The sequence below is a fragment of the Phyllostomus hastatus genome, unplaced genomic scaffold, assembly GCF_019186645.2.
Source record: "Phyllostomus hastatus isolate PE091 unplaced genomic scaffold, TTU_PhHast_1.1 phas_scaffold_182, whole genome shotgun sequence".
Classification (NCBI taxonomy): domain Eukaryota; kingdom Metazoa; phylum Chordata; class Mammalia; order Chiroptera; family Phyllostomidae; genus Phyllostomus; species Phyllostomus hastatus.
In genome coordinates this window covers 24,751,204-24,768,315 of record NW_025334013.1, presented here as the reverse complement: position 1 = coordinate 24,768,315, position 17,112 = coordinate 24,751,204, and the positions used below count along the sequence as shown (strand labels likewise).

The following is a 17,112-nucleotide window of genomic DNA, read 5'->3' as shown; positions in this document are numbered from 1 at the left end:
GTTTCGCCCCTTCTTAAGCCACGCCCACGTTCTCTACTTCTCAGCAAAGAGGGGCTGAGGTTGAGCGCTCTGGGCCACAGACACCCGCTCCCCCGCCTCCCCGGGAGTCCAGCCAGCGCTCAGCGCTGCCCCACCCCCCAAGGTTTGAAGATTGGAGGGACCCCTTCTTTTCCCCCTCCAGTTCGCGGTTCCGCCCCTGGCTTATGAAACTCCGCCCCTCCACCTTCTCCTGGCGGGGATTGGGGGAGCTCCAGCGGCCGTACCTAGCGATTGGTCCCCATGGCTGACGGTCACCGGTGAGGTCCCTCCCCGCGCTGGTGCGGGGGTCTGGGGGCGCTGCTCAGCGGGGCCCGGCTGGCGCGGCTTGAGCCGCCGCCGCACTGACAGCTTGGTCTGCGGACCATGGAGACCGGCGCTGGCCCACATCCGCTGCGCCTGCTCGTTTGCCTGATGCCACTTTCTCTTGCGTTGCTGCTGGGACCAGGGAGGCCCGGGACTGCCGAGGAAGGTGAGGAGACTGGAGGCTGTTCTTGGAGCCTGGGATGCCAAGAGATAGGGGCTGAAGAGCTGGAGCGCTGGTGGAGTCGTATGGAGAAACTGGAGTCTGTACTAGGGTGTGAAGCATGCGAGCAGCCAAAGCAAAAGAACTGGAGAGACAGAAAAAGGTGGCTAAGCAATGGAGAAGAGAGGGGCGTTGAGGAGCCCGGGGGCTGGAGACCGGGGAGGCTGGGGGAGAAAGAGACCGGGAACCGTGGGAGCCAGAGGCGGCGGTCCAGGGGCCGGTGAGACGGACAGGCTGAGCCACTGGAGGTGGGAGGTGTGGGGGCGGGGAGAAGAAGAGAGCAGAGGAGAAGGGAGATGCGGAGGTGAGATCGGAGTACGGGCGACGGGATGGAGCCCGAACAGCGGGGGCTAGGGGACCACGGTGCGGCCAGCTGGAGGCGGAGAGCTGGTGGTGGGTGGGGGAGCTTGGTCCGGGAGCTGCCCGACGTGCTGATCCGGGAGCTGTCCTCACCGCAGTGCTGAACTCAGAGGGTGTGCTACCCAGAGCTGTCCGCGTTGTCGGGTTTGCGGCTGTCCGCGGTGTCAGAGCCCGGGCCTTGCCTCTGATTCTGAATCTGGGGAGCTGTACGTTCAGCTGAATCCAGAGGCGTCATATCCAGGTGCAGAATCCTGAGGGGCTGGAATTTGAGGCTTCAGCTGCGAGGTTTGTAGGGGCGCTGGATTTCTGATGCTTTCCAATATGCAATTTCCGATGTAATGTCAGTTATACTGAAATCTGGATGCTGTGGGCGGCCTTGTCCACTGTCACTGATGCTTTGGGGGTCAGCCCTCTTAAAGGCCCTCACTCTGGAGCCCCATCCACTTGCTTAAGCTCCAGATGAGTAACCTGCCAAGATGTGGCGATGGCTGGGCCTCCTGCCTCTGAGCTGCTGCTGCGCTGCCCGGGCCCGTGCTTCTCAGACGGACACCGAGAGCAGAATTCAGACTGCTGGACCCATGCCTCCTGGGGGGGGGGGATGACTCCAAGCCTCTCCGGTGCAGGAGAAGTCATGCTTCTTATATATAAAAGGACCACTGACATTCCTTCAAAGGCAGGAAGTGGAGGTGACAGCCCCTGGGAAAGGAGCCGGATGAGGAAATGAGAGATTTTTATTTCCCCTGCTGCTAAGAGGATGTCTTCACTTCGTTTGCCACAGAGGCCCTAGAAGTCAAGTAAAAAGGTTCGAGATTCCTCTATGCTTGATGACCCCAGGCCCCAGAAGAGCCCCTGAGTCTGCATGGATTCTGGGCTGTACACAGGAATCTCAGACACACTCACTTTCTCCCTCTTCTTGATGCTCAGGTATAATTTAAGAAACCTGGGTATGCCGGGGCGGGGGGGGGTCACTGACAATGCCCCCCCCACCACAATTTTACAATCACCCTTAGAGTACTTACTGTGGCAGGCTGAATAATGACTCCTCCCATGTCCACGTCCGAATCCCCACACCCGTGAATGCTGTCCTAAATGGCAAAAGACTTTCCAGGTGTAATTAAGGATCCTGAGATGGAGAGATTACCCTGGACCGTTTGGATGGGCCTGGTGTCATTGCAATGGTCGTTATAAACGGGATGCAGGAGGAGTCAGAGCCACAGGAGAAGGCAATGTGCTGACAGAAGCAGAGACTGGGTGTGCTTTGAAGATGGAGGAGGGGGCCACAAGCCAAGGGGCGCAGGGGACCTCCAGAAGCTGAAGAAGTCAAGGGAATGGATCCTCCCTTCTGAACACCCAGAAGAAACCCTTCCCGCTGACGTCCTGACTTTAGGCCCATGAGACTGATTTCCAACTTCTGACGTCTAGAACCATAAGAAAATACATTTCTGCTGTTTCAAGCCACCAAATTGTGGTAATTTGTTGTAACAGCTCCAGAAAACTAATACAGGCCATCTCCCTAATCATGTAGCTACCTGTCCCTGGACGTGAGCTGCTCACATGCCCTCCTGGGGAATGTATGGGGTGAGAAAAACTTGTCTGTGTCCTTTGTCACATTCACCAACCCCTCAGGCAGCAAATTTTCAGTGAACTCACCTAAGGGTCCACCATCCTGACCTTCTGGGCTTCTGACATCTCTGTTCTTCCCTCTCCCTAGTCATCCTCCTGGACTCCAAAGCCTCCCAGGCTGAGTTGGGCTGGACTGCATCGCCGAGCAATGGGGTGAGTGTGATCCTTTCCCTCCCTGCCCTGAGGATCCTGTGGTGGCCCAGGACTCAGGCCCTTTGGCTCCCCCTGGTTCCATCAGATCAAAATGCTCCTCGGAACACATGAGCTGCGACAGCCCTGGCTTCAAGCCAGCGTCGCCTATTAGGAAATGTTGAGTCTTAAGCCAGACAGTCAAAATAAGCACATAACTACAAAAGCGTAAGTGAGGAGAGCACTGGCCGTGTCTAGGAATAGGATGTGGCCTCTGGATGGAGCCAATGCTGGGCGGTGCCTTTGACACAGGAGATCCTCTAAGCAGTGTTGCTGACAGATGGATTGATTGATGGAACAGGTGGGGCTCGGAATCCTGAAAAAGGAGTGGAAACAAGGTGCAAGTGGGGCGATGTGGCCATGTGGCCACGTGACAGTAGCTTGGTATGGTGGAGAGGGCCCTGGGTGGAGAGCAAGAGACTCCAGCCCCCACTTCTACCTCTGTTACCAACTCCATGTGTATATCTAGTCAAGTCTCTCCCACTCTGGAGCCTCAGTTTCCCCATCTATAAAGTGAAAAATTGGACTTGGTTGTCTCCAATGTTTCTCCTGGCTTTGCATCCCATAATTTCAGAGGTCTAGTGAGTGGAGGGGGCCGCTGGGGTTAGGCGGGAGAGGAGAAAGCGGTGTGATGGGGCAGGGGGGTTGCAGCCTGTGTCACCGCCCGGACTCTAACTACCGGGGGCACCTCGGCCCTGAGCTGCCAGCGTCTTTGCTCCTCCTCAGTGGGAGGAGATCAGCGGCATGGACGAGCACGACCGCCCCATCCGCACGTACCAGGTGTGCAACGTGCTGGAGCCCAACCAGGACAACTGGCTGCAGACCGGCTGGATCGGCCGCGGCCGCGGGCAGCGCATCTTCGTGGAGATGCAGTTCACACTGCGCGACTGCAGCAGCATCCCTGGCGCCGCGGGCACCTGCAAGGAGACTTTCAACGTCTACTACCTGGAAACTGAGGCCGACCTGGGCCGCGGGCATCCCCACCCAGGCAGCAGCCGGCCCCGCAAGATCGACACGATCGCAGCGGACGAAAGCTTCACTCAGGGCGACCTGGGGGAGCGCAAGATGAAGCTGAACACGGAGGTGCGCGAGATCGGTCCGCTCAGCCGGCGGGGCTTCCACCTGGCCTTCCAGGACGTGGGCGCATGCGTGGCGCTGGTCTCCGTGCGCGTCTACTACAAGCAGTGCCGCGCTACCGTGCGGGGCCTGGCGGCGTTCCCAGCCACCGCGGCCGAGAGCGCCTTCTCCACGCTGGTGGAGGTGACCGGGACGTGCGTGGCGCACTCCGAGGGGGAGCCCGGCAGCCCTCCGCGCATGCACTGCGGCGCGGACGGCGAGTGGCTGGTGCCCGTGGGCCGCTGCAGCTGCAGTGCGGGATTCCAGGAACGCGGTGACATCTGCGAAGGTATCCAGCGAACTAGGGGGCGTGTCTTGGGAGTGAAGCGCGCAGGTGGCAGCTGGGAGAGGGAGAGTGCCCTGGGCGAGAGAGGCGGGCCGGGGGAGTGGAGGAGCCGTGGGCTGTGGAACCCAGAAATCCTGAGCTTTTGTGGGGGTTCAGTGGGTCCAGCTGGGACCAGTGAGTGAAGTTACTAGGAGGTGAATTGACTCCATATAAGGGGGCGTTACAGGCCTATAGTTCAGGCAGTGGGATGAGTACCTCACACAGGCCCTCTCCTTTATTCGGGGCAATAAAATATGTCATCATTATCTCCATTTCGCAAATGAGGAAACAGAGGCTCAGAGAGGTTAATACCTTGCTTGCAAAGTTAGGAAATGGGAAACCAGGATTTGAATCCAGATTTGCTCAACTCTTAAGCTCTGTCTATTAATTACACTATGGTGCTTGCCCTGTGCATGAGGAAGAGCGCTGCAGCAGCCCCACCCCACCAGCTGTTGGCTAGCGTGGTGATTTTCAACCCGTTCGCCGCGAGAATTGCTGCAAGAGACACACTGGTGCGCCACAAGAGTTCTTTAAAACATGAAATACCTGACTATTTAGTCAGGAGCACTGACCTCTTTTCCCCTAGATTATCAAATTAAAAAAAAAAAATGAGACCAGCCAACACAATAATAGCTATCTGGTGTGAATGAATAAAAATTATACCCACTTTTGTCAGATCAGCAATAAATATATTTTTGGTGTGCCACAAAATTTTAGTAGCTAGTTCGTGTGTGCCGTGAGATGACAAAGGTTGAACATTGCTGGGCCAGTGGGATTTGTCACATTGTAGGGAATGGGCTGCCCGGCCCTGTCAGAGGCAGGCAGGCGGAGGAGAGGGGGTGGGAGAGAGAGAGAGAGAGGGTGACAGGGAGGCTGGCTTAGCCCTGGATGGCTACTGATATCCCGCCCACCTCCCTGAACCAGAGAGTCACCGTGCTCCCTGGGGGAGACCCTCTGTGTCGGGGGTTCTGTGGTGGCACCAGGGACAGACCCCTCTTTCTCTTCCATATTGGTGGAAGCCTGAGGGTAAGGAGGGGTTGTGGATGTTTGCACTGAACGGAGAAAGATAAAATGGTGTTTTTGTTTTTGTTTTTTAAAAAGCCATGCCATTTTCTGGGTGCCAGGACAACAGAAATTAATGAGGCATAGTCTTTTAAGAAGCTCATAGCCTAAATTTAAAAATCACAACAGGGTGATATATGCCGTAATAGAGGGATTAACACAGTGGTGGGAAGACACGGGGTGGGGGGGGGGAGGTAAGGAAACTCATTGCTCTCATTTCTTCATTCAATCATGCACTCATTTTGAATTGAGAACATAACATCTGCATTTATTAAGGGTTTATGGCACGTATACAGATAAGTGTCACTGTCTCTTCCCTGGGGGAACATATGGCTTAGTAAGGGATTTGGGGACGTGAGCCTTCCTGAGCTCTCCAGGTGGAGTTAGGATCCTCCTCTGTGCCCTCCAGCACCCACTGCAACCTGTATGTCTGCACCTGCCCCATGGTATGCAGTGTTCTGCTTGGGTGTGTTTCCACCGCTGGACTAGGAACTTCTTGAGCTCCGGCAATGGGTCATATCGGTCTCAGCAGCTCCCATGCCCATAACAGGATTTGGTATATATGGTAGATTCCCCCATGGAAACATATCAGGTGAATGAGCGGTTACCATGGGGTGTGATATGTATCAACAGAGAGCTGGGGGCGGGGGCAGAAGAAGGGAGAACCCAGCTCTAAGGGTGGAGACAGATGGCAAGAAGGCCTTTCTTTCAGGCAGCTAAGAGCATTCTGAGTTCAGAGACTGCATGCTGAAGCACGGAGGCAGGAGAGAGTGTAGCACGCTTGGGGCTGGGCAAGTCAGTGTGGCTGGGGCAGAGGGCATCTGGGGGTGGGAAGGGTGATGGAGCTGGAGGGCGGTAGGGGCAGATCATGAAGCGTCTCGAATGTTGGGACAAAGAGCTTAGACTTTATGCTTTAGACCATTGGGGAGAATTTGAAGCAGGAATCTAACATATTCTGATTCGTATTTTCAAAAGCTCAGTCAAGTGACAACCCAAAAGAAAGGACTAGAGAAGGAGGAATTAGAGGCCAGAAGATGAGGAAGGAAAGTAATACCATAGTCCAGGAGGAAGAGCGCGAGGCCTGAACCAAGGTTGTAGCAGAGATCACTGGGAGATGAGGACGGTTGTGATAGGGAGACGGCATCCACAGCCCTGGTGACCAGGGGGCACAGCAGGAGACAGGGGTCCTTTTCTATTCGTATGCTTCTGGAGAACTGAATGGACAGAGGGCCGTACAGTGGGATAGAGAACACAGGATGTAGGTAGACACATTGAATTTATGTGTCCATGGTGCATTCAAGTGGAGGCAGCTAGAACGTGGGTCTGGAGCACAGCAACAGAGAGCTGGATGCTTCTTGAAACTGTGGGTGTGGTTGGGAGAGACCAGTGAGAGTGTGTGGGGTAAGGAGCGAGAGGACCGATGAAGATGGAGTCTCACAGAACAGCCATAGTCAAGGGGAAGTAGAAGAAATGGAGCCCGTAAAAAAGGCAGTGGTCCTTCTATCTGCAAATTCGTGGTAGCCAAGGGAGAGGGAGGTGTCTGGGAGGGAACAGCTGACAGTGTTGGGGAGCCGTCAGGTAAGGCGAGGATGGGACAATGTCTTCTTGGGGACAGCAGTCTCAGCGGAGCGACCAGCTGCAGCAGGACAAAGGATGAAGGAAGCCGAGGAGCTAGAGTCCGGATGTAAACAGCTCTCCGGGAGGCTGGACTGGAAAGGGGAGGGGAGGGGCTTGTATCCTGAGGACACTGGGCGGGTTGAGGGTGGATGTTTACTGTAGGTGGGAGAGCCTTGGTTATTGATGAAGGAGCCAGTGGGGTGCCAAGATGCGGGTGGTGGGAGCAGTCTGCCTCAGGGGGAAGCATTTTACTACTGCTATGGGTTAGAATGGCTGGCACGTGTTGCTAATAAAAGCAGGCCATGTTTCAGTCAGTTGTACTGTTTTTAGACACTTTCTAGACAGTGTCCTATTGTCTGTACCCTCAGTGGACGGCTTTTATTGCCCCAGCCCATGTTCTGCCGTGGGAAGAACCAGGAGAGAAGGAGAAGTGTGGGAGTGTGGAGGTCAGGTGCCTGATGGAATGGAGGCTGCGAAGGTGGGGCCCAGACTGGAGGATCCACTGGGCTTGGGAGGACGGAGGAGAGGGAAGGCGGGTGTGGATGGCGGTGTTTGTGGGTTTGATGGCCAGACCTTGAGGGAATTACCAACCAATGGCCTCTCTTCTTCTTCTAAGGTGGGAGGAGGGCATTTGTACCAATGGACAGGAGGAACATGGTCTGTTTTATTTACTGTTGTGCCCCCAGAGCCTAGAACAGCACCTGGCTCATAGTAGACGCAAAAAAAAAATTTTTTTTTTGAATGAATGGATCAGGGCTGGAGGGGGAGGTGTAGGTCCATGCTTTAGACAGCCACACAGGCACACACACAGCACACTCAGCAACCAGTCCCACGCTGGAGCTGGGCTGAATTCCCTCTCCTTAAGCGGGGACCAAAGGCCCCTTGTAATGGCATCAGCCCTACCATGGGGAGTGGGGCGCTAGGGAGGCTGCCAGGGAAAGCCTCACAGGTAGGTATTATTTTTTTTAAACAATCTTTTCTTTTAAAGATTTTTATTTATTTATTTTTAGAGAGGGAAGGGAGGGAGAGAGAGAGAGAGAGAGAGAGAAACACCAATGTGCAGTTGCTGGGGGCCGTGGCCTGCAACCCAGGCATGTGCCCTGACTGGGAATCGAACCTGCAATGCTTTGGTTCGCAGCCCGCACTCAATGCACTGAGCTACGCCAGTCAGGGCGGTAGGTATTATTTTGAACTTGGGTTTGGAGAAGCTTAGGAGTTTGCCAGGAGAGAAAGGGTGTAAGACATTACAGGACAAGACCCAGAGGGGAGAAGGGAAGAGTTCAGTGTGGCAGGGGCAGGGTGATGGTGGTGGGGACCTGCTGGAGGTTTTTAAGAAGGGGAGTGAAATGGTCAGAACCGTATTAAGAAGTGAGAGCCTTTCAAGTGCCTTCTGTAGCCAAGCGAGCCTGTTCCTCTCTAAAGGTGCACAGATGTGGAAACACAGCAAAGATAGCCTCTTTGTTTCTCTTTCGTAATTTCATGCTTGTTTCCCCTCCCCAGCCACTAGAAGAATTATTGAAAGACTTGGGGAGAAAACTTGGGTGCATGACCTGTGTCTTCAAATCTCTATAAAACTTCCTAGGAGCAGAGGAATGCCAGCAGATGTCCCGTAAGGCTCCACAGGGCACACTGAGACCCGTGATGGGGTGGCACCGGGGGATCACAGATAGGGAGGCTGATGGGGGCACAACAGCACCTTCTAACGGCCAGCATCATTCAGCAGAGGCGGCCTCAGAAGGGGGTGGCCACTGCAAGGGAAGCTGTGGAGGACTCTGCCAGTCGAACTGATGGCCTCTGAAATTCTGACTCTGACCCTGAGGAAGAGAGGGAGGGGCTGGCAGTCAGGAGCCCCTTCCTGAGCCTGCTCCTCCACACAAACCTCTTACAAACCCAACCTCTCCAAGTGGAGATGACCAATGCTGTCTGTGACGGGACCACCCGCCTCTGGGACGCGTGTCCACGTACACACAGAGAAGGGGAGCCTCCGGCGTTCTTTCCCTACAGCAGTGAGACCCGCAAACAGATAGCCTCTCTTATTTTACAATGGAGGTGGGCAGGCTATGGTTGCTATTTTTATCTGACCGAGGGTTTCTTGAGGCCAGGAAGGCAAAGGAAGTGGCAGAGCTAACACTGGAACCCAGGACCTCTGAGTCCCAGCTGGGGTCGCTGCTGCTCACCAGACCACAGACCCCAAAGTCAGTGGGTCCCATGCTTTGCTCTGAAGCAGAGACTTCCAGAGACTCCTGGGCTGCCGAAGCCCTGCCCCAGCGCTGGGTTGCCCCAGATTCCAGGCAAGAGGGACCCTCCCAAGACCAAGCCTTCCAGAGGATGGAGACCTTCAGCTCTTCCCCTCTTCTCCCAGGCAGCCTGGAAGTTCTTCCCAAGGACTAGTCTGTAACCCCACCTTCTTGGGGCTGGAGAGCAGCCAGCCTCCCATAACCATCTAAGTTGCAGTGGAGGGGCAGAGAAGTGCTGGCGGAGCAAAGGGATGATGTGAGAACCTCCCAGGCCCTGAGAGGAGGGGCCAGGAGCCGCTGCCTCCTCCCCTGGCCCAGCTGGTGAGACTTTTCTTGCAGTGGGTGTGCAGGTTTCCACTTCAGGCTTGTGATGGAGGAACAGTGATTAGTGCCATCGTTGTGTAAATGTGGTCTCTACTTGGCTAAGCAGTTTACTTGTTTTGTCTCAGTTAATCCTCCAACAACCTTTTGGAGGTATTATTCTACACAAGGCTCAGAGAGGTCCATCAACCTGTCGAAGGCCACACAGCAAGTAAGTGTGACTTAGCCGCAAACCCAGGTTGCTTAGTCATAAAAGCCTGTGCTTTAACAACAGGTGTTCTGGTGGAGGAGAGAGGAGAAGCAAAGTAACTTCGGAGGTGTCAAGACCTGAAGCAGGGACACGCCACTGTCCCTCCCTCTTCTCCACTCCCCTCCCCTCCACCTGGCTGGCCCCACGTTCAAACTGGAAGCAAGTGTGCGGTTCCAGGATTTACACGCATTGATCCCGAAGAGTGGTGGGAGGATGAGCTGTGACAACATGTGTGTGTCAGAGGGTCTGTCTCTGTGTTTCTGGCAGTGTGTGGGTGTCTGTCTGTCCCTTGGTAGCTGCAGAGGCGCCTCTCTTGTGTCCTGGCACCCAAACTGGAAAGTTGGGCCCATTTCCCTCCGGCGGGCACTGGGGCTGCAGAACCGACCTGCTGGGGGCGGGATCCCAGGTTTACTAGGTGTGGGACGTTGGGCGAGTTACCTAACCGCTCTGAGCCCTAGTGCCCTCATTTAAAAAATGGGGATAAAGCACATACCTCACGGGTCGTTGTGAGGACTAAAAGAATTGCTAGAAGTAAAACGGTCCAGTGTGCTAACACGCGTTAAGCTCTTACTAAGGAAGGGTTAAGTGGTGTGGGGTTGTGTAGTCGGGAACTGCCACCCCACAGGGCGGTCCTGGAGTAGCTGAGACCCTCGCCGCTTTCCCCACCGCAATCAGAGGCGGTTCGCCCCACCCTAAGGAGGACAGGCGGAGGGGGGCGGGGGAGAGGCTGTGGAGGAGCCCACTCTTCACGCGGCCCCTCCCGGCAGCCTGCCCCCCAGGGTTTTACAAGGTGTCCTCGCGGCGGCCCCTCTGCTCGCCGTGCCCGGAGCACAGCCGGGCGCTGGAAAACGCCTCCACGTTCTGCGCCTGCCTGGACAGCTACGCGCGCTCGCCCACTGACCCGCCCTGGGCCTCCTGCACGCGTGAGTCCCCCTCCAGAACGCTTTGGGGAGGTGGGAGAGGGGCGGTTAATAAAGTCGGATCAAGTGTTGGTGAGGGCAGGGAGGGTGAAGAAAGGCTTGCGGGCCTGCGACAGGAATGGAGGTGGGGGAGCCGGGGTGGGGGTGGGGACCGGGGTTTGGGTGGGAGGAACAAGAAAAGCGGAGAATTCCGACAGCGGGAGGAGGTTGGGCTTCTAGGCAGGTCCCTGGGTGGACGGGCCCCATGCGCCCGACCTCCCCTCGCCTCACTCTCCAGCTGGGGGGCGGACTCACACCCCTCGCACTTTGCTCTCGGTCCCCATCCCCCCGCCCTCGTCCCCTCACTAACCTCCGCCCGCCCCCTCACTGGGCGCTCCCACACCCTCCCCCGTCCCTGGTCCCCGCCTCCCCCTCCTTGGCCGCTGCCCCCTGCCGCCCCCTGGCCGCGCCAGCCCCGCGCTGCCCCTGACGGCGCCCGCACCCTGTGCCGCCGCAGGGCCGCCGTCCGCGCCGCGGGACCTGCAGTACAGCCTGAGCCGCTCGCCGCTGGCGCTGAGGCTGCGCTGGTTGCCGCCGGCGGACTCGGGCGGCCGCTCCGACGTCACGTACTCGCTGCTGTGTCTGCGCTGTGGCCGCGAGGGCCCAGCGGGCGCATGCGAGCCGTGCGAGCCACGCGTGGCCTTCGTGCCGCGCCAGGCCGGGCTCCGCGAGCGCACCGCCACGCTGCTCCACCTGCGGCCCGGGGCGCGCTACACCGTGCGCGTGGCGGCGCTCAACGGTGTCTCCGGCCCGGCGGCGGCCGCCACGGGAGCCACCTACGCGCAGGTCACGGTCTCCACCGGGCCAGGGGGTAAGGCCGCCCCCGCGTGCGGGGACCTCTCTGCGCGCCCGCCCCTTCCACCCCCCAGCCTCCCCCGGCCGCCCCGTCTCTCCCCGGGATCAGCCTCACAGGCCCCAGACACTCCAGAGAATCCACCACAATCGATGCTAACGCCACCGAAAACAAGCGCCCAGCGTCTGTCCAGGAGACAAGTGACCCCCCAAATCCCCGACCCCCGGTAATCCCACCGAGGGTCGAACCCCTTCTGGAAGGCCAGGGGGAGGAGGCGAGGATGTGAGGATGAGGTTTAGGAGAGTCGGTGGAGGCCCAGGCCAGGCCGCTCAGTGGGTGAGAGCGTCTTCCGGAGGTACCTCGGCTGCCAGTGGGTCCTGTCGGTCAGGGCACCTGCAACAAGCATCGAACGAATGCTTACATAAGTGGACAGCACATCGAGGTTTCCTCTCTCTCTCAAATCAATATATAAAATAAAATAAGGCCCTGGCTGGCGTAGCTCAGTGGATTGAGCGCAGGCTGCAAACCAAAGCATCGCAGGTTCGATTCCCAGTCAGGGCACATGCCAGGCTTGCAGGCCACAGCCCCCAGCAACCGCACATTGATGTTTCTCTCTCTCTTTCTCCCTTCCTTCTCTAAAAATAAATGAATAAATATTTTTTAAAAATAAAATAAAGAGTGGGTGGGAGTTGGTGGGCGCTTCCCAGGCTCCTGACTGCACAGAAAGTCTTCGTCCTACACCCAGCTCCGCAGTTGTCCCGCCTCTGCCTTCCCAGGTGAAAAAGGTGGAACGTTCCTCAATCTTTTGTCATATCTGTAACAGTAGGAAGCAGACCCACCGTCCTGCTGTGTCCCGGAGGGGTCCTCCATCGGCCAGCCTCCCCAAGGCTTTTGTGGGCGGGTCAGCCTCTTTCCTGGCCCCGGAAAGAGCGAGGGAGCACGTTGGGCGGACTGCAGGGGCCTAGAATCCACTGGTCAGAACGTAGCAGTCACATTTCTGAGTCTGGAACTGAGATGATTAAATAAAGATCTGCCACCCTTTCACACCACACCGTCCTCATTCTTGCAGTTACTTTTGATTTGTCTCTCATTCATCTGGGGCTCACCTTCATGTCTCCTTTGCAAGAAGGAAGAGTGGTTTGGTTTCTGTTTTTTCATATCTGAGAAGATATAATTGGTTTGTCACTCAGCTGCCCTACCTTCCAGTGGTTGTACCTGAAGAGAGTCTGAGGCCAGGGTTATTTTCATCCTTTTGTAAGTAACCTGGAGACTATACATATGTGTGTACACACACACACACACACACACACACACAGATGTGTGTGTCATTCTTAACCTACCAATGAAAGTAAAATTTAACTAGCATCACTCTTTTTTCATTGAGTTTGGCTGGAACATAGTAAAACCTTTGATCTGCACACTTTTTTTTTTATTCCTGGAAAAAAAATTTTTAGTTATTGCCTTGACCAGCACTTCTGGTAGCTCCAATATTATTTTTAAGACTCTCTCTAAGCCTTAGGTTGTACACCCATTTTCTGATTCTCAAAGCTTGTCACTTCCTTTATCATTTTTAGCCCTTAATCCTTTTCCTCTGCTTTTGGGGAGAGATTGCCCAATTTGTCTGGTTTTCTGGAACATCAGTTCTGGTTTTTTACAGTCTCCGTTGTGACGTAACATTTGCTATTGCATTTACATGAACAAATTCGGTATGGGAAGAAAGCACCCCTAATTCCATGACCCAGAGACACACACACAGTGCTGCTGTCTCGGAGTATATCCTTCCACCTCGTCGTCGTCTCTGTCTCTGCACCGAGGGCCACCTGCTAAAAAAAACCCCTTTTGTATAATTCTGTGTGCAGTACAGTGTTTTATCTGGTATTTCACGTTAACCACCCTGTTGCTTTGATAGAGATGAGTTCAGAAATAAGGAAATACTCTCTATTTTTACTTGTTGATAAAAATACTAAGCTTCCACTGGTTGAGTGCTGCCGCGTGTCTGGCATCGTGCAACGTGACTTCCTACGTTAACTCACTGAAAGGGGATGACAGTCATTTCTCAAACAGTGACACGAGGTCTGAGAGGCCCCGAGAAGTGTCCCCGTCAGTCAGCTAGTGAGTAGACGCCCATCCTTGAATTCGGGTCTGTCTGCCGCCAAAGCCCCTTGGCCATATAATGCTTCTCCTTTTAAGTGAATTTTTTTAAAAATCAGGAATGGATGTTAATTTTATAATTTTAATGCTGCCTCTCAAGCATCTTCTAAGATGACCACATGTTTTCATCTCCTTTGACCTATTGGTGTGACAAATTCTGTTAATGGGGTTTTCAATGTGAACTCTCTCAACATTTTTAGATGATACCCTACTGGATATAATTGCATTATTCTTTTAATATTTTGCTGAATTTGTTTGAATTTTAATATTTTTCTCCATCTACATACATAAGAGAGATTTTTGTAGTGTTTTTTATTGTGTTCTTTATCACGTTCTAGCAGTATGGTAATTCTGGCTTTGGAAAAGCCATCAGGAGTAATCTGTTCTTTTTTTCTGCTCTGGAACAATTTAAATAGCACAATTATACATTCTTTGAAGGCGTGCAAAACTAGCTGAGTAACTCTGGGAACTGCACCATTTTGGTGGGGGGCAGTTTGATGTAATTCTCAATCTTTAAAGTACCCCAATATTTAAAGTTCTCCCCCGGCACCATACACAGTTGCTGCCATATAATGGACTGTATTCCCTGTGCTGCACTTTACATCCCTGTGACTATTTTGTTTCTACCCATCTGTACTTCTGACTCCCTTCAGCTTCTTCAGCCAGCCCCTTACTCCCCTTCCCTCTGGCAGCCATCAGTTCCTTCTCTGTATCTATGAGTCTGTTTCTGTTTGTTTACTTTGTTCTTCAGATTCCGCATGAGTGAAATCATGTGGTATTTTTCTTTCTGTTTGACTTATTTCACTTAGTATAATACTATTTAGATCCATCCATGTTGCTGCAAGTGGTAAGATTTCATTCCTTTTTATGGCCTAGTAATATTCTATTGTATGTATGTACCACAGCCTTTTTATCCACTTGTCTGTTGATAGGCACTTGGGTTGCCTCCATATCTTGGCTATTGTAAATAACGCTGCAGTGAACGTAGAAGTGCATACATCTTTTCAAATTAGTGTTTTGGATTTCTTTGTATATATTCCCAGAAGTAGAATTGCTGGGTTGTAAGGCAGTTCTATTTTTAATTTTTTGAGGAACCTCCATATGGTTTTCCACAGTGGCTGTACCAGTCTGCATTCCCACTAACATCGCACTCCAGCATTTGTTGTTTGTTGGTTTATTGATGACAGCCATTCTCACAGGTGTGAGGTGATATGTCATGTGGTTTGAATGTGCATTTCTCTGATGATTAGTGATCAGATGTTTAGCTTCTTTGCATATGTCTATAGGCAACTCTCTATGTCCTCTTTGGAGAAGGATCTGTTCGGGTCCTCTGCCCATTTTTTAATTAGATTTTTTTTGGTGTTGAGGAGTATGAGTTCTTTATAAATTTTGCTGTGGCTATTCAGGGTCTTTGTGGTGCCATGTAAATTTTCACCTTATTCTAGTTTTGTGAAAAATACCATTTTTGATATTTTGATAGGGCTTGCATTGAGTCTGTAGATTGCTTTGGGTAGTGTGGACATTTTCATGATGTTAATTCTTCCTACCCATGAGCATGGTGTATGCTTCCATTTATTTCTATCTTCTCGAATTTCTTTCTTTGATGTTTTATAATTTTTTGAGTACAGGTCTTTTACCTCCTTGGTTAAATTTACTCCTAGATATTTTATTTTTTTGTGATGCAATTGTAAATGGGATTGCTCTCTTTATTTCTCTTTCTGATAATTCATTATCGGTGTATAAAAATGCAACTGACTCCTGAATGTTTCTTTTGTATCCTGCTACTTTGCTGAATTCATTGAACAGTTCTAGCAGTTTTTTTGGTGAAAAAAATATGTAGTATTTTTGTTATGTAGTGTCCCCCTCTCCTCTTCCCTTTCTTTTTTCTTTTTTTGAAATTTATTGGGGTGACATTGGTTAATAAAATTCTATCGGTTTCAGAATTCTTTTAAAGATTTTATTTATTTCTTTTTTAGAGAGGGAAGGGAGGGAGAAAGAGAGAGAGAGAGAAAAAAACATCAATGTGTGGTTGCCAGGGGCCATGGCCTGCAACCCAGGCATGTGCCCTGACTGGGAATTGAACCTGCGACATTTTGATTCGCGGCCCGAGCTCAATCCAGTGAGCTACACCAGCCAGAGCAGGTTTCAGAATTTTATAGGTGGTAAGTAGGCACATCCTTCCCATCCAGAGCAGAAAATGAATGGTTTCTTCCTTGTAGGTATCTTTTTCAGAGCAAGAAAGCTTTTCCAGAATCACCCTCCCCTTAGCTGATTTCTCCTTTTGTCAGTCAGAGCTGGATTGCAAGTCCGACCCTAATGCAATCGTTGGCAAAGGGAATGAGTGCACACAGATGTCTGAGCACCATCGGAGTTAACCTGAGTCATCTGGGGGGAGACACTAGATTCTGAATCAAAAGCTGCACTCAGCCACCAGGGGCACGTGGCTGTCGCCCAGGTGTCCAATAGCGCCTGCTGCACTCTTGGCTCCGTAGGGGTGCTGGGTGAATCTCAACACGCATCTGCAGTGGGAGAACATGTGCTCAGACTCTCTATTTAGCTCCATCCTCAGGATTTATGAGGCTTCCATCTAATCTCTGAGGGGCTGAAATGGAACCTTCTCTTACTTCTGTATCCCAGCCATCTGATGCTGTCAACAAGTGTAGTTTTCAAAAATGACATTCCTAGCCTCTTCCTATCTGTGCCGCCCATCTGTATCTGTAAGGGACTGTGCCACCTCCTAGGGCACTTCATCACCTTGCTCCCCGTCATGCCTCTCGTCTCTTCTGGGAGCTGCCATGTCCGAGTGGGTGTGGGCTGAGAGGCACTCCACGGGGGAAGGATGAGCGCTTTTCCTCAAAAGCAACCATGCAGTCAAGCGACAGCCATGCATTGTCCAGTTGACAAAGACCTTGCTATTTTTTGAGGGTCAGACAGTGGGAGGAAGGATACAGGACCTTTCAAATTATTTTTAGGCTGGGAGGCAATGTCACTCTGTGGGCAGCTTAGCCTGGGGTTTACTACAATTGCACTTTTCAATCGAGTCCCACTGGCTTTATCACGGGCAGAAATAGGCCTCTCCACTCCTCCTCTGCCCTCCCCTGTTCTGGCAATCTGCTGTCAAGAGTAGTTTATGGTGACGTTCTGGGTTTTTGACTCTCTCTGCATCTCTGTTTTAACTGAAATTCAAGAAAAGCCAGAGGTGGAGCTGCTAGACGGGTACCATTCAAAACTGGGAGCCATGTTAACATACTCTTCAAGGAGCGAGCTACATGTGCCCTGTCCCCACTCCCTGCGCCCCTCACCACCTGCCATCAACTCCCCTTTCATCCCCTGCAGTCACTAGGGACCTCGCATTGTTAAAGCCAGAGGGCATTTTGAATCATCATCTTACCCCTGTCTCTTCTCAGCATGTGACACTGCTGACCACTGGCCCCTCTTGTTGGCAGCCCGTATCGGGCACTCATTCTGTGCCAGCATTGTGCTTACGCTCTTCTACTCGTTCCTTGATAACACTCTCACAGCAAGCCTGTGAGCTGTCACCATTGTT

The 17,112-nt window shown here is 52.9% G+C and overlaps 1 protein-coding gene across 1 annotated transcript in view; it reads left to right on the top strand.

Moving 5' to 3' along the window:
- Positions 1–402: 402 nt before the first annotated feature.
- Positions 403–17,112, top strand: part of EPHA10 (EPH receptor A10) — a 32,500-nt gene continuing 15,790 nt past the window's right edge. Inside the window, exons 1-5 of the mRNA XM_045859217.1 lie at positions 403–508; positions 2,634–2,698; positions 3,461–4,139; positions 10,430–10,585; positions 11,079–11,432. Of these exons, the coding sequence (XP_045715173.1) occupies positions 403–508; positions 2,634–2,698; positions 3,461–4,139; positions 10,430–10,585; positions 11,079–11,432 (1,360 nt within the window). The remainder of the gene's footprint in view (positions 509–2,633; positions 2,699–3,460; positions 4,140–10,429; positions 10,586–11,078; positions 11,433–17,112) is intronic.